Source organism: Bos indicus x Bos taurus, chromosome 21 (assembly GCF_003369695.1).
Source record: "Bos indicus x Bos taurus breed Angus x Brahman F1 hybrid chromosome 21, Bos_hybrid_MaternalHap_v2.0, whole genome shotgun sequence".
In the NCBI taxonomy this organism is placed as follows: domain Eukaryota; kingdom Metazoa; phylum Chordata; class Mammalia; order Artiodactyla; family Bovidae; genus Bos; species Bos indicus x Bos taurus.
The window spans coordinates 19,699,508-19,723,004 of NC_040096.1; the positions used below are offsets into that span (position 1 = coordinate 19,699,508).

At 51.7% G+C, this 23,497-nt stretch overlaps 1 protein-coding gene across 1 annotated transcript; it reads left to right on the plus strand.

The window, feature by feature from the left end:
* The first annotated feature begins 2,903 nt into the window (after positions 1 to 2,903).
* On the plus strand, positions 2,904 to 20,964 carry ISG20 (interferon stimulated exonuclease gene 20). Its single transcript, XM_027521689.1, has 4 exons — positions 2,904 to 3,973; positions 4,269 to 4,520; positions 19,354 to 19,554; positions 20,750 to 20,964. Exons 2-4 carry the CDS (start codon positions 4,293 to 4,295, stop codon positions 20,834 to 20,836), a joined length of 516 nt encoding a protein of 171 aa, XP_027377490.1. The 5' UTR covers positions 2,904 to 3,973; positions 4,269 to 4,292; the 3' UTR covers positions 20,837 to 20,964.
* The last annotated feature ends 2,533 nt before the right edge of the window (positions 20,965 to 23,497 follow it).

Below are 23,497 nucleotides of genomic sequence, written 5' to 3' on the forward strand. Positions count from 1 at the left end.
ACTATGCAACTCATCTCCAGAACTGTTATTATCTTACAAAACTGAGATTCTATGCTCATTAAACAATAACCCCTCAGACCCTCCTCCTTTCAGCTCCTGGCCACTCCCATTCCACTTTGATTTTGTGTGTTTGATTAGGTACCTCATATAAGTGAAATCTGACTCAATGGACGAGTTTGAACAAACTCCAGGAGATAGTGAAGCACAGGGAAACTTGGTGTGCTGCAGTCCGTGGGGTTGCAAAGAGTGGAACATGACTGAAAAATGATAAGTTAAATCCTACAGTATTTGCCTTTTCGTGTCTGGCTTACTTCACTTAACAAAATGTCCCCAGAGTTCATCTCTGAGGTTGTAGGATGTGTCACCATTTCCTTCCATTTTCAGGCTGAGTAACATTCATTTGGATGTCCATGCCATCGTTTATTCATCCATCCATCCACGGACCAGCATTTTTATTGTTAATAATGCTACTGTGTCTCTCCAGGACTCTGCTTGCGATTCTTCTGGATATACACCCAGAAAAATGGGATTGCTGGCTCATGGTAGTTCTGCGTTTAATTTTTTAAGGGATCTTACATTGTTTTACACAGTGACTGCACCATTTTACATTCCCAATGGCTACACGAGTGTCCCAATTTCTCCACATCCTCACCAATATATGTTATTGTCATCTTTTTGGTAATAACCATTTTGACAGGTGTGAGGTGGTTACTCGTTTTGATTTGCACTCCCCTGATTTAATGTTGAACATCTTTTTCACATGTTTATTGGTATATAGTTTATTTTTAATTCATTCTTTTTGTGTATTTAAAAATGTATTCCACTAGTACAGTTTGGTGTGTTTTAAGTTGAACCACATGGAATTGCTATATCCGACTGAGGTGGTTCCATCTGTGGTATGTAATTTTGGAATTCACATACATATTTTAGGGGTTTGTGACCGCTGGATTTCAAAGGGCAGGTTGCCTGTAGGGAGAGGGATGTGACCTACCAATGGGCCAGCTGTGGCAGGGTATGGGTCAGCTAAGGTGGAGAGGTTTGCCAGGAGTGACTCACTTTCCTGCTGGCGCCTGGGGACTTGGTCTGAGTGACACTAGTTAAACCTGGGAAGCAGCACCACTAGGAACCCTGCAGCCCATCGCCTGGCTGGAGTCAGGCATTCCTCCCCTAGGCTGTTAGCAGTTCCTGTGTCCTCAGCACACGGTTGTTATTCAGTCGCTCAGTCCTGTTCGACTCTTTGCGACCCCATGGACTGCAGCACGCCAGCCTTCCCTGTCCATCATCACTTAGAGGTTGCTCAAGTTCATGTCCATTGAATTGGTGATGCTATCCAACCAACTCATCCTCTGCCACCCCCTTCTCATTTTGCCTTGAGTCTTTCCCAGCATCAGGATCTTTTCCAATGAGTTGTCTCTTTGCATCAGATGGCCAAAGTATTGGAGCTTTAGCATCAGTCCCTCCAAAGAATATTCAGGGTTGATTTCTTTCAGGATTAACTGGTTTGATCTCCTTGCTATCCAAGGGACTCTCAGGAGTCTTCTCCAGCACCACAATTCGAAAGTATCTATTCTTCAGGGCTCAGCCTTCTTTAGGGAGTTAACTTTTTCAATGTATGTTCAAGTAGCAAGAATTTTGCATCTTCTCGTAAATCAGGGTAATAATCCTTTATGCATTTGAGGAACAAGAAATCCCCAGACAGTCTGAATTCAAGGAAAAGTTGCTCATTCAGAATGGGAACCAAAACCTCTAACTCAAATTTGAACCAAGAACAACACACAGCAACAATGCCATACCCTTCACACATATTTCAGTATCCGGTTTTCTTTTTGAGGTCTGTTAAATGAAGCTGGATGTCTCATGGTGAATACATTAAGAACCTGGGGAAATTCCTTTCCAAGCCACAAATCTTTGTGACAGTTTGGTGGCAGATTTGACAGCTCAAATCTTGTTCCATCTGGATCTGGGGTAGGAAGTAAGAGGGGGGTGATCAACTCACCCCAGTACCTACAGACAATTTCCTCATTAAAGCTGATTTTATTTTTGCCCCAGCTGTAACTCTCTTATTCAATAGATACTGAGTGCTCCTTATGTACTAGACATTGTTCTAAAGGGTCAGAGTTCTAGCCTGGGAGAGCTGTCGACTTAAAAAAATATTCACAATCTAAAAGTTGAGAGTTAACGTTTTATTCAGTGGGATTTTTAGGACTTCTACCCACTCCAGTATTCTTGGGCTTCCCTTGTGGCTCAGCTGATAAAGAATCTGTCGGCAATGCAGGTGACCTGAGTTCAATCCCTGGATTGGGAAGATCCCATTTAGAAGGGAAAGGCTACCCACTCCAGTATTCTGGTCTAGAGAATTCCATAGACCGTATAGTCCATGGGGTTGCAAAGAGTTGGACACAACTGAGTGACTTTCATTTCAGGCCAGGGAGGCGGCATCTGAAGTGACCCTGGGAGAACTGCTTCAAGGAGGTGAGGGGAGGAACCAGGTTATACAGAGGTTTTGAAACAAAGTTTTGCAAAAAAAAAAACAAAAGGGAAGTTTTTAACTTTTGTAACAAAAGTTCTGCAAAAGTTTTGGGTAGTCTGAACATCAAAAGATTATTGTTAATTAAAGAAAACCAGATATCCCAAGGGCTTCCCAGGTGGTGCTAGTGGTAAAGAACCCGCCTGCCAATGCAGGTAGCCGTAAGAGGCGTGGCTTCGATCCCTGGGTTGGGAAGATCCCCTGGAGAAGGGCACGGCAACCCAGTCCAGTCTTCTTGCCTAGAGAATCCCATGGACAGAGGAGCCTGGCCGGCTGTGGTCCATAGGGATGCAAACAGTGTGACATAGCTTGAATGCATGCACAGATATCCCAACTTAAGGAATTTAGTGTTTTTCTATGCATGGGAAGGTGCAAGAATCTGGGCTCACTGGAGTCATGCCTTTCATATGCATCTCAGCTATCCCAGGCCAGTATCCTGTGTTCTTTTCACATCCTTAGCTCCCTTGGGCTCACCATACGGAGAGTGGCTACAGTCTGATGACTGTTGGATTGCAGGTACTCTTACCTTCCTGAGTGCCCTTAGGGTTCACCAGCTCACACTGGAGGGCTATCCTGCTGATGATGGTGACATCCTTGTCTACGGATATGGCAGGAGATACTCCATTTCTCAGAGCATCAGTTCAGTTCAATTCAGTTGCTCAGTCGTGTCCAAATCTTTGCAACCCCATAGACTGCAGCACACCAGGCTTATAGTCCCTAGGTAATACAGCCAGGCTGGTGGGGACTCCCCCCAAGCCTGCTTCTCCTTGTCCTCAAACAGTGTCAGCATAGCCGGAGGCAGAGCCCTTCAAAGGCAGACATGACCGTTTCTGAGACACCCCTAAGCTGGTGGAGTCTCTAGGGCTCCCTCACTGCCTCCTTGCCTCTGCTGGGTCAGCGGTTGGGGCCAGTCCCCCTTGTGTCCCAGTGAGTAACCTCAGTGTCCCAAGAGCCAGTTCTCCCTGCCCTCGAGAAAGACCTCACAGAACGTCAGATTTGGTGGCGGCTCCGGAAGTTGTGGGACTGTCTGCGGGCTCCAGTCTCGGGGATGTTTATTCTCTGAGCAGAGGGTGAGAAACAAGAGACAGATGTTGCAATCTACAACATTTCACATCAGCCGCGTCACCTGAGGAGGGGTGGGCTTGAGGGATTAGGTGGAGGGGCAGGGGCAAAGACAGATAGGACACCCAGACACGGATGTGTCAGCCTCGTCAGTCCTGAGTCAGCCAGCTTCATCAGTCCTGACTCAAGCTACTGAGCTCCCGACAGGCCGGCAGCCCTAGGAGACGAGGCAGCCCAGCCCACGTGCCCGGCCTCCACCCCTGACTTCACTTGATAACAAACCAGAAACTGAAACAGGGTCAGATTCCCGGCTTGAAGTCAGAGATGAGTCACTGCTAAGAGCAACTGCAGTAGCTGAGAAAGGGGCATCAGAGAGGCAGGCAGGTGAGAGTGGGGGACAGGATGGGGGCTTCCAGACATTTCTCCGGGGCAGTGGCCAGGGGTGGTGGTGGGAGGGGGGCATCTTGGTCCTGAGGCTGCCTGGCAGGACCGGGAGAGGCCGTGGGATCGCCAGGTGAAGAGGCCGGTTGGGGTGGCAAGCAGCCAGCTTCTCTCTGTGCCAGGTGGTGGTTGTGACGAAGGGCAGGGCAGAGGGTGTAGGCTGCCTGGAGGTGGCTGAGGACGCCTGGCACCTCGGCCGGCCTTTCAAATGATGGCTGTCCTGCCGCCCCCTGTCCAGCACACCTGAGGGTCCTGGTGGAGCATGGCAAGGAGCGCGGACGTGGTGGCCATGGACTGTGAGATGGTGGGGCTGGGGCCCTTCCGGGAGAGTGGCTTGGCTCGCTGCAGCCTTGTGGACTACCACGGCTCCGTGTTGTACGACAAGTTCATCCGGCCCGAGGGTGACATCACTGACTATAGGACCCCGGTCAGCGGAATCACAGCTCGGAACATGGAGGGGGCCACTCCGTTTGCCGTGGCCAGGCTGGAGGTAAGCGAAGGGCCGGATGCCAGCCAGGCCCACACACACACACACACGCGCGCGCCCCAACACATACACGCTCCTCTGGCGCTTCCCCTGGGTGCTGATCTGTGACCCGTAATTCCAGCCATGTCCGACTCCCCGCCACCCCTGCACCAGGGCATGAGAAACCCATTGGTGTGGCCATCGCATCCCCAAAGATCAGACATCAGACACCCTTAGGCTTGCCTCTGGGAGCAGCCTTCACGGCATCTGGTCCACCTTGCTGGTCTCATGATGGGGACACAGTCCTGCCTGATGTTCCCTGCACACTGATTTGGGGGCTAGATTCCCCATTCTCTCCCCTACACCGGCTGCCTCTGGGAAATGGGGGATGGATGGGTCTTGGAGGCCCTCACTGGCAGGGGGCCCCTCCCTGAGCCCCCGGGAGAGCTCACACCCAGACCCCCACAGGCCATCCATCCTTCCAGGTGGGTGGGGCGTGCCAAAGTCTCCCAGTCCTCTTGTCCTCCAGCTTGCAACGCCTCTAGTTTACTTTCTGTTTCTCTGAATCACTCAGTGAAAAGGAAACTCAACCCCGCCAGAAGTGGCACCAGGGTTTAGTCATTTCTGGGAAGGTGAGCTCAATTTGGGGAAGTTCACGAAGAACACAAAGGCCCAGGGTTCACTTTAGTCCCATGTACTGCTCATGCGTGCGGCTCCCTGTGCCAGAGACGAGGCCAGAACAATAGCCACTGTTTTCTGAGCACTGGCTACTCACTGGATGCTCCCCGAGTTCCATCTGGGAGCTCAATCATGCCTCACAAAGCAGCCTGCCAGGAGCGTCCTCTGGAGCTGTTAGGTCAGGGCCAAGAGGGCCAGGTTTGAATCCTGGCTTTGCCCCTTACCTGCTAAGTGACCTTGTGCAGGTTCCTTGAACTCTCTGTATCCCGTTTCCCCGATGGGAGTGAGAACAGTAGCAATCTCACAGGATTATTGTGAGGATTGAGAAAGGGCTTGGAAAGAGCGCCTATCGAAGTATTAAAAACCCATTAACTAGGGACTTCCCTGGTGGTCTGGTGGTTAAGACCCTGCACTTCCAGTGTAGGGGGTGCAGGTTTGATTCCTGGTCAAGGAACAAAGATCCCACATGCTGTGTGGCATGGCCAAAAAAAAAAAAACCACACAGAGAACAGAATAAACCTGCTACTTGTTACGATTCTTCCCTTGTTCCCATATTACAGATGAGGAAACTGAGTCTCTTGAACTAAATGTTGGTTTGCTAGGGCTGCTGAAACAAAGTACTGCAAAGTGGTTTAGACAAGAGAAATGTCTGTTCTCACAGTTCTAGAGGCTAGAAGTCCCCGGTCAAGGTGTCAGAAGGCTCCTGAGGGGGGCAGACCTGACCTGTGTCTCTGTCTTGGCCGCTGACGGTTTGCTGGCCATCTGTCTGTTCATTTATTTGGGGCTGCACTGGGTCTTCGTTGCGGAGCACAGGCTTCTCGCTGGCTTGGAGCACAGGCTCCAGGTGCACAGGCTCCAGTAGCTGCAGCATGCTGGCTTGGTAGTTACGGGCTCAATAGCTGTGGCTTAGTTGCTCTGTGCCGTGTGGAATCTTCCCCGACCAGGGATCAAACCCACATCCCCTGCGTTGGCAGGCAGATTCTTATCCTGCTGGCCATCTTTGATGGTCCTTGGTCTGGAGAAATGTCACCCCAATCTCCGTCTTCGTGTTCACACGGCATTCTCCTTCCATGCAGGGCTCTGTACCCAGATTTCCCTTTTATAAGGACACCTGTCATATTTGCTAGGGCAGTGGTCCCCAACCTTTCTGGCATCCGGGACTGGTTTCATGGAACACAATGTTTCCATGGGGCTGGGGGGATGGTTTCAGGATGATTCAAGCTCAGTAGGGTTTGAGCTCCTCTGAGAATCTAATGCTACCACTGATCTGAGAGGAGGCAGAGCTCAGGTGGTGATGTGAGTGATGGAGAGCGGCTGTAAATACAGGGGAGGCTTCGCTCACACCTCCTCTCACCTCCTGCTGTGGGATCTGGTTCCTAACGGGCAATGCACTGGTAGTTGGGCACCCCTGTGTTACGGAACCAACATACTCCATTATGACATCGTAAAAATAACATCTGCCGTGACCCCATTGAGATGGTCGGGGCTGGGGTTTCAACAAGTGGATTTGAGGGGGAACATATTCAACCCATATCACTGAGTATCTCTTACAAGTTCAGATAAATAGAATGTAGAAGGCTTAAAACCTCTAGACTTGTGTGTCCAATAGAGCACCACCTGTGACTAGTGAGCACCTGGAAAGTGGCTGGTCTGAACTAAGATGTAAATATAAAATACGCACTGGATTACAAAGACCTGAATTTTAAAAAGAACCATAAAATGCCTCAATAATTAACATGGATTATATGTTTGATGATATTTTGGTATGTTAGGTTAAATAAAACATATTGAAAGTAATTTAACCTATTTCTTTTAACTTTTAAAATATGGCTGTTGATGATTTAAAATTACACACGTGGCTCATGGTATGTTTCTTTCTATTGGACACCACTGTTCTAGAGTTGCTAACAGGATACTACGGAGCCCAGAGGAGGGGCCACAGTATGTCAGGGGGTTCTAGAAAGGCTTGGCGAGGCTGGTACTGTTTGCCAAAGGAGTGGGAGGATTCAGTGCTTGCAGCTCAGTGTGCCATAGGGAGCCACTGAAGGTTCTTGAGCAAGAGCATAGCAGGATCAAAACCACTGTCAATAAAACCTGAACTGGGGTGCTGGGGAGACTGGATGGGAGTGAGGAAGGAGATGACAATAGAGAGGAATCAGAGAGACTGAGGAGCTGTCGCAAGGATCTTAGTCATCGGCAGCATCTGGAGATTGGGCAAGAAGGAAATGTTAGGACAGAGAACAAGAAGGGGAGGGCAACACGAAGGGAGGTGCGGCTGTTCAGGTGCCGATGGGAGGCCAAGGGACCCTGCGTGGAGCTGCCCACACTCAGATCCGCACTGAGCAGTCAGGTGGGTGGCATGGCATCTCTTCTCCTCCTTCCCCATCCCTCCCTACCCCAAGGTGGAAGAAAGGGCAGAAGAGTCCAGAGCAGGGGAGAGGAGGCCACAGAGAAATGCAATTCCCTGGACGCCCTCAGGCACCAGCCTGGGAGTTAGGACACCTTGGTCCTCATCCACACTTGGTGCTGAAATGCTTTTGTTTCTCAGCTGGAGATGATGCCAGGCCCTTCTGGTGTGTGACATGGGGTGCTGCCCAGAGTAGGCGCTTAATAGCCATTCAAGAGGGCTTCCCAGGTGTCTCCAGTGGTAAGGAATCCACCCGCCAATGCAGGAGACGCAACAGACACAGGTTCAATCCCTGAGTTGGGAAGATCCCCTGGAGAAGGAAACGGCTACCCTCTCCAGTATTCTTGCCTGGAAAATCCCAAGGACAGAGGAGCCTGGGGGCTATAGTCCATGGGGTCGCAAAGAGTTGGACACAACTGAGCACATACACTCACACACACACACACACTCACAGCCGTACAAGGAGGGAGGCGGGAATCCAAAGGCAGGGCAGCTCTCGGGAACCACCTTGTGGTTCACATTTCCTGCTCTGTCACTGATGGTTGGTGTGACATTTGGCAAGTTACTGAAGCTTTCTGAGCCTCTGTTGTCTCATCAGTGAAGGAGGGCTAATGCGTCCTCCCTGGCCTTGTGAACGCTGGGTGTGGTGATGTGGTCTGTAGCTCTAAGCACAGTGCCTGGTTCAGGGTTGACTGTCACTCCATGTGCCCCTGGAGAGGGCAGGGCAGAAACTCAAATTTTACATCCAGTCCTCTCTCCAACTTCCCCTGAGAACTGCGGGCTTAGATTCTGGTCCTCATTTTCTGCACAGGGTAAGCTCCCTGCTCATCTCTCCCATCCGGCTGTCAGAGAAACTTCCCCAGGCCTGGCTCAGATCACAGTCCCCACTCTCATCCCCACCCCCTGGTTCAAATACCTGCAAAGGCTGCCTGTTGCCTAGAGTCCCCTTAACCCAACGTCCATAGTCCCTCAAACCCCATCTACTTACCTTTTCTGGCATCTCTCTCAGCTCAGCCATCACCCCCCAGTGCTTCAGCCCCATCCCGTGCCCCTCCCATTCCCCATTCCTTCCCCTGCCGTCCTGGCAGGCTCAGGCCAGGGGTGTCCTGTGTGAGGCTCTTCCTCACTCCTCACCCTCCCCACCCCCACTCCATCCACTCACTCACCCCCCACTCACCCTCCTTGCTCTAGCCCACACACTTGGCATGCAGAATCTCAGTTCCCTGACCAGGGATCAAACCCATGCCCCCTGCAGTAGACGTGCAGAGTCCTAACCCCTGGACCGCCAGGAAGTCCCAGAGACGGCACACTTTAGAGCTTGCCTACCCACGCGCATGGGCCTGCCTAGCTCTGCAGCTCCTGCAGGGTATTTTATCTACCCCAGGTTGGAGACTGTGCTTTGAACATAACAGGTGCCCTGAGAATGTTTGTGGGGCTGGAGTTGAACCGATTTTCATAATAGTACAGGAGTCCTGGGGCTTACCAGGTGGCACTAGTGGTAAAGAACCCGCTTGCCAATGCAGGAGACCTAAGAGACACAGGTTCAGTCCCTGGCGGACTGAAGAGGGAGGAAGATTCCCTGGAGGAGGGCGCGGCACCCCACTCCAGTATTCTTGCCTGGTGGGCTACAGTCCATGGGGTCACAAAGAGTTGGACACAACTGAAGTGACTTAGCATGCACAGGAGTCCTGGCAGCTGCGTGGACCAGAACTGCCTCTGCCCTCATGTTGGCCTTTGCTGTCAAGATGCAGTAATACATGCAGGGGGCAGGGAGCAAGCACACTCTCTTCAGACTTGGCTGGACATGGGTCCAGTCCCAGCTCTGCCTCCTGATTGCCCCATGTCCTCCGGCTTGTTGCTAAACCTCTCTGTGACATAGGGGTGATGTGACAAAGTAGCACAGGTGTATCCAGCAAGATGTCCAGGCCCTGTTCTAAGTGCTTTCAGCACACCACTACCTTTACTCCCCACCACAGTCTGGAAGGTAGTCTCATCACTCCATTTTACAGATGAGCACACTAAGGCACAAGGCTGAGCAGACTGTCCAAGGAAGGGGAGGAGCAGAGACTCAAATTCTGTCCCCAGGACTTACTCTGCGATGTTCCAATCCTGTGATCAGTGTGTGAATCCTGTGAATTCACTTAACTGTGAATGCTAAGAGCCTGGTGGTGTTTTTCAGTCATCAAGTCCTGTTCGACTCTTTGTGACCCCATGGACTGCAGGACACCAGGCTTCCCTGTCCCTCACTATCTCCAGGAGTTTGCCCAAGTTCATGTCCACTGAATCGGTGATAGCATCCAACCATCTCATCCTCTGTTGCCCTCTTCTCCTTCTACCTTCAATCTTTTCCAGCATCAGGGTCTTTTCCAATGAGTTGTCTGTTTGCATCAGGTGGCCAAAGTATTGGAGCTTCAGCTTCAGCATCAGTCCTTCCAGTGAGTATTCAGGGTTGATTTCCTTTAGAATTGACGGGTTGATCTCCTTGCTGTCCAGGGGACTCTCAAGAGTCTTCTCTGTGCCTGGTGTACACACAGTGTCAGGGCAGCATGAGAGGGAAGCTGAGGGGTGAGGCAACTGCCATCATTTTCTTTTTGTTTTAAGATATATATATATATATATATTTAAATTTTTATTTATTTATTTTTGACTGTGCTGGATATTCACTGTTGCAAGGGTTTTTCTCCAGTTGCAGCGAGCGGGGTTATTCTTTAGTTGCAGCACACGGGGTGGGCTCTAGGGTGAGACGGCTTCCGTAGTAGCAGCTCCCGGACTCCAGAGCACAATCTCAATAGATGTGGTGAACGGGCTTAGTTGCTCCGCTGCCTGTGAGATCTTCCCGGATCAGGGATCGAACCTGTCTCCCCTGCACTAGTAGGCAGGTTCTTCGCCACCGAGTCACCAGAGAAGCCCCCGTCGTTTGTTTTCATGAACTAAGACATCGAGACACATTGACCCCACTTGTCATCCTCAGTATTTTAATCCCAAAGGCCAGGCTCATTTAACCCGAGATGTACAGGGGGACTCACCAAAGGGCAGAAGTCTATTAGCCATTTATCAGACCCACAAGGCCAGGTGACACCTCTCAGGTGAGTCGAGGTTTCTTGCAGGGCATTTTCCAAAGGTGGCTCACCAACCTGTCTCTTCCTCCCATGGGAATGGCGAGTGGACCAGACTAGCTGTGAGCCATCGACCAGGTCGTAGAAGCCAGGCGGGCTCCGAGGAGCCACTAAGCCTGCTAGCCCACCTGGTACACCCAGGAGCATTGTGGCCACAAGGCACTGAAGCTTTGAGTGGACTTCCCTCACCCTGTTCTCTTTTTTATTTTTTGTAATGGTATCATATTGCTTTTATTTATTTATCTTAAATATTTATTGATTTGGCTGTGTTGGGTCATAGTTGCTGCACTCAGGATCTTTGCTGTCACATGTGGTATTTTTTTGTAGGGGCACACAGGCTCTAGAGCATTCGGGGTCTGTAGTGGAGGTGTCTGGGTTCAGTGATTGTGGCACATGGGCTTGGTAGCCTCACAGCATGTGGGAGCTTAGTTCCCTGGCCAGGGATCGAACCCATGTCCCCTGCATTGGAAGGGAGACTCTTAACTACTGAACCACCAGGGAAGTTCTGACACTGCTTTTATAATGCGAGGTAATTGCCTTGTTATCTTCTGACACCTGTAGGTCTGACTGTCATCTAACGCAGTAGTTCTCAGTGCACTGTGATTCTGCCCCCAAGGGGACATTTTTAGCAACATCTGAAGGCATTTCTGATTGTCGTAAGTGAGGCGGGGAAGGCTGTCACTGATATCCAATGGCTTGAGGCTAGAGATGGTGCTAGACATCCTACAATGCACAGAACACAGACTCACACCAAAGAAGTATCGGGCCCCAAATGTTCGTAGTTCCAAGGTTGAGAACCCTGGTCTACAGAGAGCCCCATAAACCAGGCTGTCAGCACAGGAGGGAACCTGTGAGGAGACCGAGGTCCAGAGAGGGGCACTGACTTGCTAAGGACACACAGCAGGCTGGGCTACAGCTCGGTGCCCAGATTCAGAGCTCTCACCTGACAGGTCAATGCTCTTTTTTAAAAAAATATTTATTTATTTGGCTGCCTTGGCTCTGAGTCGAGACACATGGACTCTTCATTGTGGTGCATGGATGTCTCTCTGGCTGTGGCTCGCAGGCTCGGTTGGCCCTCAGCACGTGGAATCTTAGCTGCCCAACCAGGGATGGAATCACGTCCCCTGCACTGGAAGGCAGATTCTTAGCCACTGGACCAGCAGGGAGGCCCTCAACACTCTTTTAATTCATATTTTAATCTAATGATGATGGTCAGTAACTTGTAACTCACTTTAAAAAAACCCTAAGTTTTCTATTTGTTTTATTTTTGGTTGCACTGCGTCTTCATTGCGTGTGTGGGCTTCTCACTGCAGTGGCTTCTTTCATTGTGGAGCGCAGCTCTAGGCACGTGGGCTCAGTATGTGGCGCGTGGGCTTAGATGCTCCATGGCATGTAGGATCTTCCTGGAGCAAGGATTGAACCTGTGTCCCTGCATCGGCAGGCAGATTCTTATCTACTGCACCACCAGGGAAAGTCCGTAACATACTTTTGTAAATAAATACTCTTCTAATGTTAACCTGGTATAGTGAGTAGCATCCACCCCAAGACTGGGATTGGAGAATGAGAATGATGCTGTTAGTTCGCACATAGAGAAACTGAACCTTGTGAGTCATCGTAGTTTAGGTGGCAAACAGAAAGGGAGCCACGGTGGCTTGTGAGCAGCGAGTGGTTTCAGCTGTACCAGTGACATAGCCCTTGCCTGGGTCAAGGACCCTGTTGGGGTCCCGACACCTGGCATGTCTTTCTGGGGCTCAGCCAGGTGAAGGAGGACAACTTTGTCATCCAGGTTTTCCACGGGTTAAGCAGCCTTGTGAGAAGCAGACACAAGCTAGGGGCCAGGACACCCGGAGAGCCTGGCAGGGGACAGGACGAAAGAAGGGGTCCAGGGCCACTCCTGACGATGACAGTAGGGGACCTCCACAAGGGCAGCATTCTTCAGAGTGCCTTATAATCACCTCTCCTGGCACCCAGGCATGAACGCATGGACAGATGGAAAGACGGATGCATGATGGGAGCAGCAGGCTCTGAGGGGCTGGACAGACATCAGAGCTGGCATTTCCAAACTAGGCAGATGGGAGGAATACCCTGGAACATTTGCTAATGCCCCTTCCTGGTGACGATGCTTCAGCCGGTCTGGAGTAGGGCCCCGCCCTCTGGTCTTTTAACAAGGGCCCCCAGTGATTTTTTGATCAGGCCCATCTGGGAAATACTTGGACTAGAGGGGAAACACAGTGGAAAGAGGATGTGGGCAGATTCCTGCACCTGGGCCTGTCATTCCCCTAATGAGTGACATGGTACACACCACCCGGCAGCCCCTGTACCTGTGGGTAAGATGCTATGACAATCCCCGCCTCATAGGGCCCGTATTCTGGAATCAGAAATCTTTACTGAGGGCTGTCATGGATTCAGCAGTGGAAATTATTCATTAATTTTTTTCGGTTATATAATATTTTATTTAGGGTTATTACAACACTGTTGTTGTTGTTTTTTTTTAAGTTTTTATTTTGCATTGTTCAGTTCAGTCGCTCAGTCGTGTCCATCTCTTTGCGACCCCATGAACTGCAGCACTCCAGGCCTCCCTGTCTATCACCAACTCCCGGAGTTTACCCAAACTCATGCCCATTGAGTCAGTCATGCCATCCATCTCATCCTCTGTTGTCCCCTTCTTCTGCCTTCAGTCTTTCCCAGCATCAGAGTCTTTTCAAATGAGTCAGCTCTTCGTATCAAGTGGCCAAAGTATTGGAGTTTCAGCTTCAACATCAGTCCTACCAATGAACACTCAGGATTGATCTCCTTTAGGATGGACTGGTTGGATCTCCTTGCAGTCCAAGGGACTCTCAAGAGTCTTCTCCAACACCACAATTCAAAAGCATCAGTTCTTCTGCATTCAGCTTTCTTTGTAGTCCAGCTCTCACATCCATACATGACTGCTGGAAAAACCATAGCCTTGACTAGACAGACCTTTGTTGGCAAAGTAATGTCTCTGCTTTTGAATATGCTGTCTAGGTTGGTCATAACTTTCAAGGAGTAAGCGTCTTTTAATTTCATGGCTGCAAGTCACCATCTGCAGTGACTTTGGAGCCTCCCAAATTAAAGTCTGCCATTGTTTCCACTGTTTCCCCATCTATTTGCCATGAAGTGATGGGACTGGATGCCATGATCTTAGTTTTCTGAATGTTGAGCTTTAAGCCAATTTTTTCACTCTCTTCTTTCACTTTTATCAAGAGGCTTTTTAGTTCCTCTTCACTTTCTACCATAAGGGTGGTGTCATCTGCATATCTGAGGTTATTGATATTTCTCTCATTAATCTTGATTCCAGCTTGTGCTTCATCCAGCCCAGTGTTTCTCATGATGTACTCTGCGTATAAGTTAAATAAACAGGGTGACAATATACAGCCTTGATGTACTTCTTTTTCTATTTGGAACCAGTCCTTTGTTCCATGTCCAGTTCTAACTGTTGCTTCCTGACCTGCATACAGATTTCTCAAGAGGCAGGTCAGGTGGTCTGGTATTCCCATCTCTTTCAGAAGTTTTCACAGATTTTGTATTGGGGTATAGCCAGTTAATGGGGCTTCCCCAGTGGCTCAGTTGGTGAAGAATCTGCCTGTAATGCAGGAGACCTGGGTTTGATCCCTAGGTAGGGAAGATCTCCTGGAAGAGGGCATGGCAACGCACTTCAGTACTCTTGCCTGGATAATCCCATGGACTGAAGTGCCTGGCAGGCTACAGTCCATAGGGTCACAAAGAGTCAGACACGACTGAGCACGCACATAGGCAATTAACAAACAATGTTTTGACATTAACATTTTAACATTAACAATTAACAAACAAAGTTTCAGGTGAACGGTGAAGGGCCTCAGCCATACGTATGTGTGTATGTGCACTCAGTCGCTCAGTCATGTCTGGCTTTTTGTGACCTTATAGACCATAGCCCTCCAGGCACCTCTGTCTATGGAATTTTCCAAGCAAGAATAGTGGCATGGGTTGCCATTTCCTCATCCAGGGGGCCTTCCCAACCCAAGGATGGAACATGCATCTCTTGGGTCTCCTTGCAGATTCTTTACCACTGAGCCACCTGGGGCTAGGAAGCCCTAGCCATTCATATATCTATTCTATTCCCTAGACATTATTAATTTCAACTCTGAAATTAATAATGATAATACAATCCCAGATTCTCAATAGATGGTAATAATAACAACTGTAATAATAGTGACAGGTTCAGGCAGGTCTGGACATGGCATCTCAGTAGTCAACACACCCGCTGTGTGACCTGGGCAAGCCTCTTACCCTCTCTGATCCTCAGCCCCCTCCACTATAAAATGACATTAAGAACACTCTTGCTGTGAGGCCTCATGATGAGGTGAGGAAAGTACCTGACCCAGTGCCAGGCAATGAGAACGGATGGATGACTGTCCCTTCCCCCACCCCCTCCAGTTCTTCCCAGGAACTTGAGCCGCAAACCAGTGTATTGGACACATTTGCCTCACGACACTGTTTGAGGGCAGGTCGGCAGCCAGCAGGTCACATAGCCCGGAGGCCCTGCCAGCTGGCACCTCCACACCACCCTGGATTTCCCTCTCTGCCTTGCCTCAAAAAGTCCGTGGAGCTCACCTCTCCAGGCTCTCCCTTTACAAAGAGGAAAACTGAAACCCAGAGATGGTCCTTGACCTCCCTGAGACCACACAGCAAGTCCCAGAATCTTTGTCCTGAAGAGTTGACATCTCTCTGCTGAAGAGTCAGATCTCCTCCTTTTCCTGCTTCTTCATCCTTCTACTTCTTATCCTCTTCATCTTATTTTATTTGTCTCATGATGAGTCTCATGGTCTTGAATGTAACCATGCCCGACCCCCCACCCACTGTGGGGACCCTGGGCTTGGGAAGTGATGAATTTCCCGGGAATCCATCCCATGATGACTTGGCCCTCTTAGCCTGGGACCGGCTACTGCGGTTGACTCTGGGATGTCACAGCCCCCTCAGGGCTTGTGTGAACTAGAGCTGAGTCATCTCCTAGACAAGAAAACAGGCCCCACTGTTCAGAAACATAAAAGACGTCAGCAAGGAAAGGTATGTGATCCCCAGCCGCCCAGCACGGCCATACCCTCTGGCCCTGGGCCTCGAGCCCTCCCCTGCATGCTGCCTGAGCCCTTTTCTTCACACGTAGGGTTCTCCCCCAGCCTCTGCTCAGAGGTCATGTGCCCTCATCGCTCAGGGAGCCCCCAGACCTCCAGCATCCGCACCACCTGTTAGAAAGGCAGAATCCCGCAGTCGAATCCAGATTTTGGTGAGGTTGACTAGCTGATCCCTAAGCCCAAGTGTGACAAGCACTGGTGTCTCTCAGGAGTGTCCCAGCTTCATTCCCGGGGCTTGTTCTCCAGTCCCTAGGTTGGGCAGGAGTCTGTCTGGAGGAAGTGTTAGTTGCTCAGTTGTGTCCGACTCTGTGTAATCGCATGGATTGTTTCCTTTATCCAGGGGATTCTCCCAGGCAAGAATACTGGAGCGGGTTGCCATTCCCTTCTCCAGGGGATCTTCCCAACCCAAGGATCAAACCCAGGTCTCCTGCATTGCAGGCAGACTCTTTACCGCCTGAGCCACCATTCCCAACCAAACCTCAGTAATGGAGGGGCTGATGGTAGGATGGACCCACCCTGTCTCCAGTGCTGTGACTGTGGACAGGTCCCCTCACTTTTTAAAAAAATTTACTTATTTGCCTGCATCGTCTTAGTCACAGCATGCGGGATTTTTGTTGCATCATCCAGGATTTATCCTTGCAGTGCATGGTCGCTCTAGTTGACACATGCTGGCTTATTTGCTCCATAGTGTTTGAGATTTTAGCTCCCCAACCAGGGATCGAACCCACTTCCCCTGCATTGCAAGGTGGATTCTTCACTGGACCACCAGGAAGTCACTTCTGGGAGACTTGGCTTCTGTTCTGCAAAGTGGCCACAAGGGGGAGCAAGTCAAAGGTCCCACTTGATGTCTGGGGAAGAAGCTAGAAGCAGAAGCAGGACACGGGAGGGTGTTAGCCACCTAGAGATTCCTTCCTGGGCACAGAGGAAGAGACGAAGGCTGCTGAAGAGCTGTCCAAGGTGGGCCTTGGATGGCTATGAGCTGCTGCCCAGACGGCACCTGGGACAGCTTTCCCCAAGCACCCTCCCAACTCCGTCCTCCCCAAGGGCAGCCAAGAGAAGGAAAGGTGACCCCTCTGTGTGGCCAGTGACTGAGGCTGTCCATTTGGCCACCGTGGGAAAGGAGGTGAGAACAGAAGCTAGGGGTGGCCTGGGCACACGGGCAGGGCACCGGGCTGGGGCACTCTCTGGGTCGCCCCCTGCAGCTTGCCTGGGGGGCTGGCAGAGGCTGGGAGCGGGAGGCTCTTCCATATAACATAGTATGACCAGCAGGCACTGGAGCCATGCCTGCTGGCTTTGAGGGCTGGCCCTGCCACGAACTAACTGTGTGACTATCAAATGATGCTTACCAAGTCACCCCAAAACCAAGTGCTCCAAACAATGTCAATATTTATGGCACCCACACATCTGCAATCTGGGCAGGGCTCGGACAGGGACAGCTGATCGGCTGAGGCACCTGGCAGGCCCGGGGTTGGAATCACGGGATGGGTCACTCACCCACCTGTCGTGTGGCTGGGGCTCCTTGGGCACAACTCTGTAACTCAGGGTGGTCTCTGCAGCATGGTGGTTTCAGGAAGACTCAGGGATCCTGGGACACTGGCTCCATCGGGAGGTGAGACATCACACAGCCTGGCTCATATTCAAGGTGAAGGGAACCAGATGGCATGTTTTCTTTTCTTTTAAAAATGTGACTTATTTTTGGCTGAGCTGGATCTTCTTCATTCCTGCCTCCCGAGTGGGCTTGCTCTAGTTGTGATGAGCAGGGGCTGCTCTCCAGTTGTGGTGCCCAGGATTCTCATTGTTGCAGCTTCCCTTGTTGCAGAGCACGGGCTCTACACTCAGGCTTCAGCAGCTGGGGCGCCTTGGCTTAGCTGCTCTGCAGCATGTGGGATCTTCCCAGACCAGGGATCGAACCCATGTCCGCTGCATTGGCAGGCAGATTCTTAATCGCTAGTCTACCAAGGAAGTCCTAGGCTCTGTCTGTTCTGAGAGGAGTGTCAAGGAATCTGCAAACATTTAAAAATCATCAGAATCACCTTGAGTAAATTACTCCACTTCTTGATAGTTCAGTGTTTTTCAACTGCAAAATTCAGTTAAACACAGCCCTCCCTCATAGCTGTACTGGTTTTCTACAGCTGCTATAACAAAACCATAGACTGGTGGTTTAAAATAATGCAAATTTATAATCTTACAGTTCTGTGGTTCAGAAACCCAATGGGGGTGTCATTCTTCTGAGACTGAAGTGTCCACAGGGCTGTATTCATTTCTGGAGCCTCCGATGTGTGTTAGTTGCTCAGTCACGTCTGACTCTTTGTGATCCCATAGACTGTAGCCCACCAGGCTCCTCTGTCCATGGAATTCTCCTGGCAAGGATACTGGAGTGGGTAGCCATTCTCTTCTCCAGGGGATCTTGCTGACCAAGGGCTCGAACCCGGGTCTCCTGCATTGTGGGTAGATTCTTTACCCTGTGAGCCACCAGGGAAACCCCAGAGGAGGCCTGGTGAAGGATTCATTTCCTTGTCTTTCCCAGCTCCTAGCTTCTTGTGTTCCTGACTCTCGGCCCCTTCCTCCACTTCCACAGCCAGCGGCAGACTGTCAAGTTCTCAAGTCAGATCTCTCTGACCTTCACATAAAAGGACCTTGGGATTGATTATGCTGGGCCCCTCTGAATCATCCCAAAACTCTCCCTACCTTTATTTTTGGTTGCTCTGGGTCTTTGTTGCTGCATGTGGGCTTTCTCTTAGTACCTGGACTAGGGATCAAACCCGTGTCCCCTGCATTTGGCAGTTGAATTCTTAACCACTGTACTACCAGAGAAGTCTCAGAAACTCCCCCTCTTTTAAGGTCATCTGATTAACAACCTGAAGTTCATTTGCAGCTTTAATTTCCCTTTGCCATGTAACATGTTTACAGGTCCTGGGGATTAGGAAGTGGGCATCTCTGGGAGGTTATTATTCCACCTGCCACAGGAGGATTGTTGAAAGGATTAAATAACATAATGTATGTGATGAATATCAGTGAGTGCCTGGCTCATGGGACCATTGGCATTGCTATTATTCAAAGTAAACTATTAGTCGCTCAGTTGTGTACCACTCTCTGTGACCCCACAGACTGTAGCCTTCCAGGCTCCTCCGTCCATGGGATTCTCCAGGCAAGAACAGTAGAGTGGGTTGTCATTCTCTTCTCCAGGGGATCTTCCCAACCCAGGGATCGAACCCCATCTCTTACATTAGCAGGCAGATTCTTTACCGTCTGAACCACCAGGGAAACCCCCAAGGCAACCACCAAAGAAGCTGGGATAGGCCTTCGGGCAGAACTAAACAGTTGAAGGTGATGAAGGGCCTGCTCCAGCCTCTTTTTCTCCCTGATAGATATGTCCCAAGCCCAGAGAGGGATGGTGGTTTGCTCATGCTCACACAGCAAGTCCAGGAGGGGCTGCTCCAGGCCCGCCCCCTTGATGGCACCGAGTTGCCCCAGACCCACCTGGAAGGGCCCTGGGTGACGTGTGGGGCCCTTGTCTTCCTGGCCAGATCCTGCAGGTGCTGAAGGGCAAGCTGGTGGTGGGCCACGACCTGAAGCACGACTTCAAGGCGCTGAAGGAGAACATGAGCGACTACGCCATCTATGACACGGCTGCCGACCGGCGGTTGTGGCGCGAGGCTGGCCTGCAGTACTGCCGGCGGGTCTCCCTGCGGGTGCTGAGCCAGCGCCTCCTCGGGCGGCGCATCCAGGTGAGGGCCACCCTGTTACCTGGCGGGGGTGGGGGGCTGGCCTTCCCTGCAGGACTCTAAAGTCCCCCAGTGCCTCCACAGCACATATGCAGCCCCAGAGATGTTCTGCTCACCCCAACTCCCCCACGTAGTCCTGAGAGGCTGTGTGCTCTGAGAGACATGGGCTTTCCCCAGAAGGAGGGCGGGCACCGCGTCCATCTGAGAGCTGACCTGGGAAGCCTGTAGGGTGAGGCCGAGGGCCAGGAAAGGGAAGGCAGCCCATCAAAGTGATTTAGTTTGTTTTCAGTCAGGCCAGTTTCCCTGTGGGTAACTGAGGCTTCACCCTCCAGCCCACCTCAGGAAACAGTGTATAGCGCAGACCTCGGGTGTGCCCAGGGAGCCGCATTGTTTACACACAGCGCCCATCAGGCCGCGGCTGATACTGCTCTCGGGGCCCTAACTCCGAGCCCCAGGCAGGGGCAGGCATGCTGGGAGCTCACCAGGGCCCAGGGAGGCTGGCTGGACACTAGGAACTGCGGCCACTTGGGCTCAGCGGATGTTTAAGAAGCACCTGCTCGGGTCCAGGCTGGACCAGAGGCTGAGGACCTGGGTGAGGAAGATCCCTCTGGTCCTTGAGAAACTCTTGGTTGAAGGGAGGGAGGCCCATGACCTGTCTATCAACACATCTGAGCAGAGAGGGCAGGCATCCTGAGCAGGGATGGAGGACGGGGTCAGGCAGGATACCAAGTCTGAGTGGAGGGTGAAGGATATGTCTTAGTGGAGGAGGCAGGAGAGGGGGGCCTGGGGAGGGGAGAGCCTGAGCCCCAGTCTGAGGGATGGGGGGCAGCTTGTCTGGGGAGCAGAAATGTGCAGGAGGCAGGGGATGGGCGTGAGTTTGGGCCCCTCTGCAGGGCTTGTGGCACCAGGGATCCAGGACAGAGTGTCAGCTCCTGGACTCGCTGAAGAGCCCTGTTCTCAATGTGCTGAGCAAGGAGCACTCTGGAAACATCTGTGTCCATGTTCCCCGGGCCCTGGGCTCCTGTGAGAACTGCTTGAAGCCAGGCCTGCTCCAGCCACCATCTGAGTCTGTGTATCAGGGGCTATGGAGACTCACCCTGACCCACTTCAGCCCTGGACTCAGGCTGTGAGCAGGGAAGGCCCAGGTCCCATAGTGCCTGGATTCAGCCCCCAGCCCCTCTCTGTCCTGTGTCTGCAGGACAGCGTGCTGGGACATAACTCGGTGGAAGACGCCAGGGCAGCCATGGAGCTCTACCGCATCTCCAGGAGAATTCGAGAGCAGTGAGGGCTGCATGCCTGGTGGAGTCCAGCCCCCTCCCCAAGGACTAGAGGCCTTTTGTCTCTTCAGAACAAAAACTTTGTTGCTTTTGTAAAATGCATTTTTAGCAGTAAAATAGCTCTATATTTTCTCTACTCCCTTGGATCCTCTTCTTTTTCTTTCTTCTCTCTGAACTGGGCATTGGTGGATCCCACCCAGCACTTGAGAGGGCAGCCAACATGAACTGGGATGGAGGCTCAAGTGTTCCCATCACTTAAGAGGTGTCAATGTCAAGGAGTGTCAGTTTCCTTAACGTCTTGAATCTGCGAGTCTGCGAAGAAGTCCTTGTGACAACACAATTAATTACCTCCACCTGCCTTTCTAGCTGCATTTATACCCAGAAGGGGGAACTGTTTCCTGAGCATAACACCCAGGTCCAACGTTATGCAGTAGAATCATCTGCAGAGTCGTTATTTTAATCCCTGACTGGGTTCCTCTTCAGCTTCACTGAACCAGAATCCCTGGATGTGGGGGGTGGGGGTGGGGTGGGGGGGTAGGCACCTGTTAGTATTTTGACCTCCAGAGGTGATTCTGATGTGTAAGACATTCAAGTCACATAAAGTACCTTTTCATCACCCTGGTACTTGAGCATCACATGGGGGCTGCTGGGCCCCATCCCAGAGTTTCTGATTCAGCAGGGCTGGGTGGGGGAAACCCAGGAATCTGCATTCCCAACAAGTACCCCCTTGATGTCTTGTGCTGATCCAGGGACCATGCTTTGAGGCGCTTCCCACATCAGGCGACTGTGCTGTACAGCCAAGGATGAGCCACTGGCCTAAGGGCTGAGTACCACCAGGGGGACTGTGGTCACTGGTCCAGCTTCACCCCCTCCAAGTCTCTTGGCTGCCTGTTCATGCAGAGAGTAAATGTGTTGAATGTGTCCTCAGTAGCCCACTGCAGGGATGAGGGGCTCCAGGTGAGGTTAAACCCAAGGGATTCAAATCCAGGCCCATCTGACTCCAAACTCCGGGGCTTTACACTCAGTCTGTTTTACAATGGCAGCCTCCCGTTTGTGCCACTGGCCTCTGAAAGCCTGGCTAGGGAAGGCGAGGGGGAAGTTGAGTTTGATCTGTCTGGATTCTCCCCTACCTTGTCTCCTGCGTTTTGGAGTCCAGACCTCTGCTGATTGTTAATGAACTTTGGAACCTGTTGGGTGCAGCTGCTTGTCTGCCTGTGAGTGGCCACTAGATGGAGCCCTTGAACCATTTTACTGACTTGTAGGTAGAACCAGCCTGAGGGACCCTCTGGCAGGCTGTGTGAGGGACTGGGTCTTTAACATGGATGGAGGGCGGCTCCAGGGACCCTCTAGATGCCCTCATCAGCTCCTGAGCTGAGGCTCAGGGCAACCGGGGCAGTGGTGCTGCCTGGCCTGGAAGGTGACCCCCAGGCTCCGTGACTACCAGCCCGAGTCCTTCCAGGGCTTCAGGCTTCCTGGAAAGAGGAGGAGCCAGGATTTCCAGAGGAAAAGCTTTCCCAAAGGAAATCTCTAACCTGACGTCCTGCTTCCGGCTCTGGGGCTTGGATGCCCCAGGGGAGGAAAGAGCTGGGTTGGGGGGCTTACCTCCTAGGTGGACCCGAGGTGAGGGTCAAGACCCCAGAGGACAGCATGTGCTGTGGCCCCGCCCCCACCCCTGGCCCCTGCCTCCTGCACAGCCAGCTCTCAGTGGACAAAGCCCAGTCATGAGGAAGGACAGGCTGATGCTCTAGAGAGACCCCAGCTTCAGTCAGCCCACCTGGCTCCGTGTCTCCCTCTGTGAGATGAGGGTCTCGTCCATCAAAGGGCTGAGAAGGGGACTGAGACCCCATAGACAGGGTGCCCGGCATCGGGCTGAGGGAGGGGGACCCATGAACAGCACTGTCACCGCTGGTCCTAGTAAAGGAAGAGCCGCTCCTCAGGGCCCTCTGGACCCCTGACCTGCCTGGGTCCCCACACGCCTGTGGTCGTGCTGGCTGGATTTCTCTCTCCTCCTCCTCACTCTCCTGTGAGATCCTTGAGGTCAGGGCTGCTCCACTGTGATCTCATTATCCCCAGAGCTTGCCGCAGGCCCTGGTGTCTGCCAGTGAGTGAAGAGATGGATGGAATGATGGAAGGAAGGAAGGCGGGATGAATCCATTCTTACCAAATGCTGGAATAAGACATCTCATGTCTGACCTCAGCATCCTCCTCCTCGAGCTCCCCTCCTTCCCTGAGCGATGCCAGTCACACAGCCCAGCACAGCACCAGGACCAAGTGACACAGTGGCCGGCATCTATCAGGGCTCTTGGGGCACCAGGCACCATTCTAGGTGCTCCACATGTGTGATCTTGTGTGTAGTATGGGCTGTTATTCTGCTCACTTCGTGATGAGGAAGTTGAGGTACAGGGAGGTTGAATAACTTGGCCAAGTCATACAGGGATTAAGTGATAGGTCTAAGACTTGAATACTATTAGAGGAAAAGATGCTTGCAAATTTCTAGTCATGTAGGGAACTGGCAAATCAAATCCCTTCTCCTTCTGCGGCAGCACAAGTCCCATCCCAGGTTTGACTGGCTAGCCGGCTGAGGAGGGAGCCTCTGGCTGCTGCCTCTGGAGACAGGGAGCCCAGGCCAGGCAGAGAGCAAGGGAAGGGCCTGAGGCTTGGGCACTGGG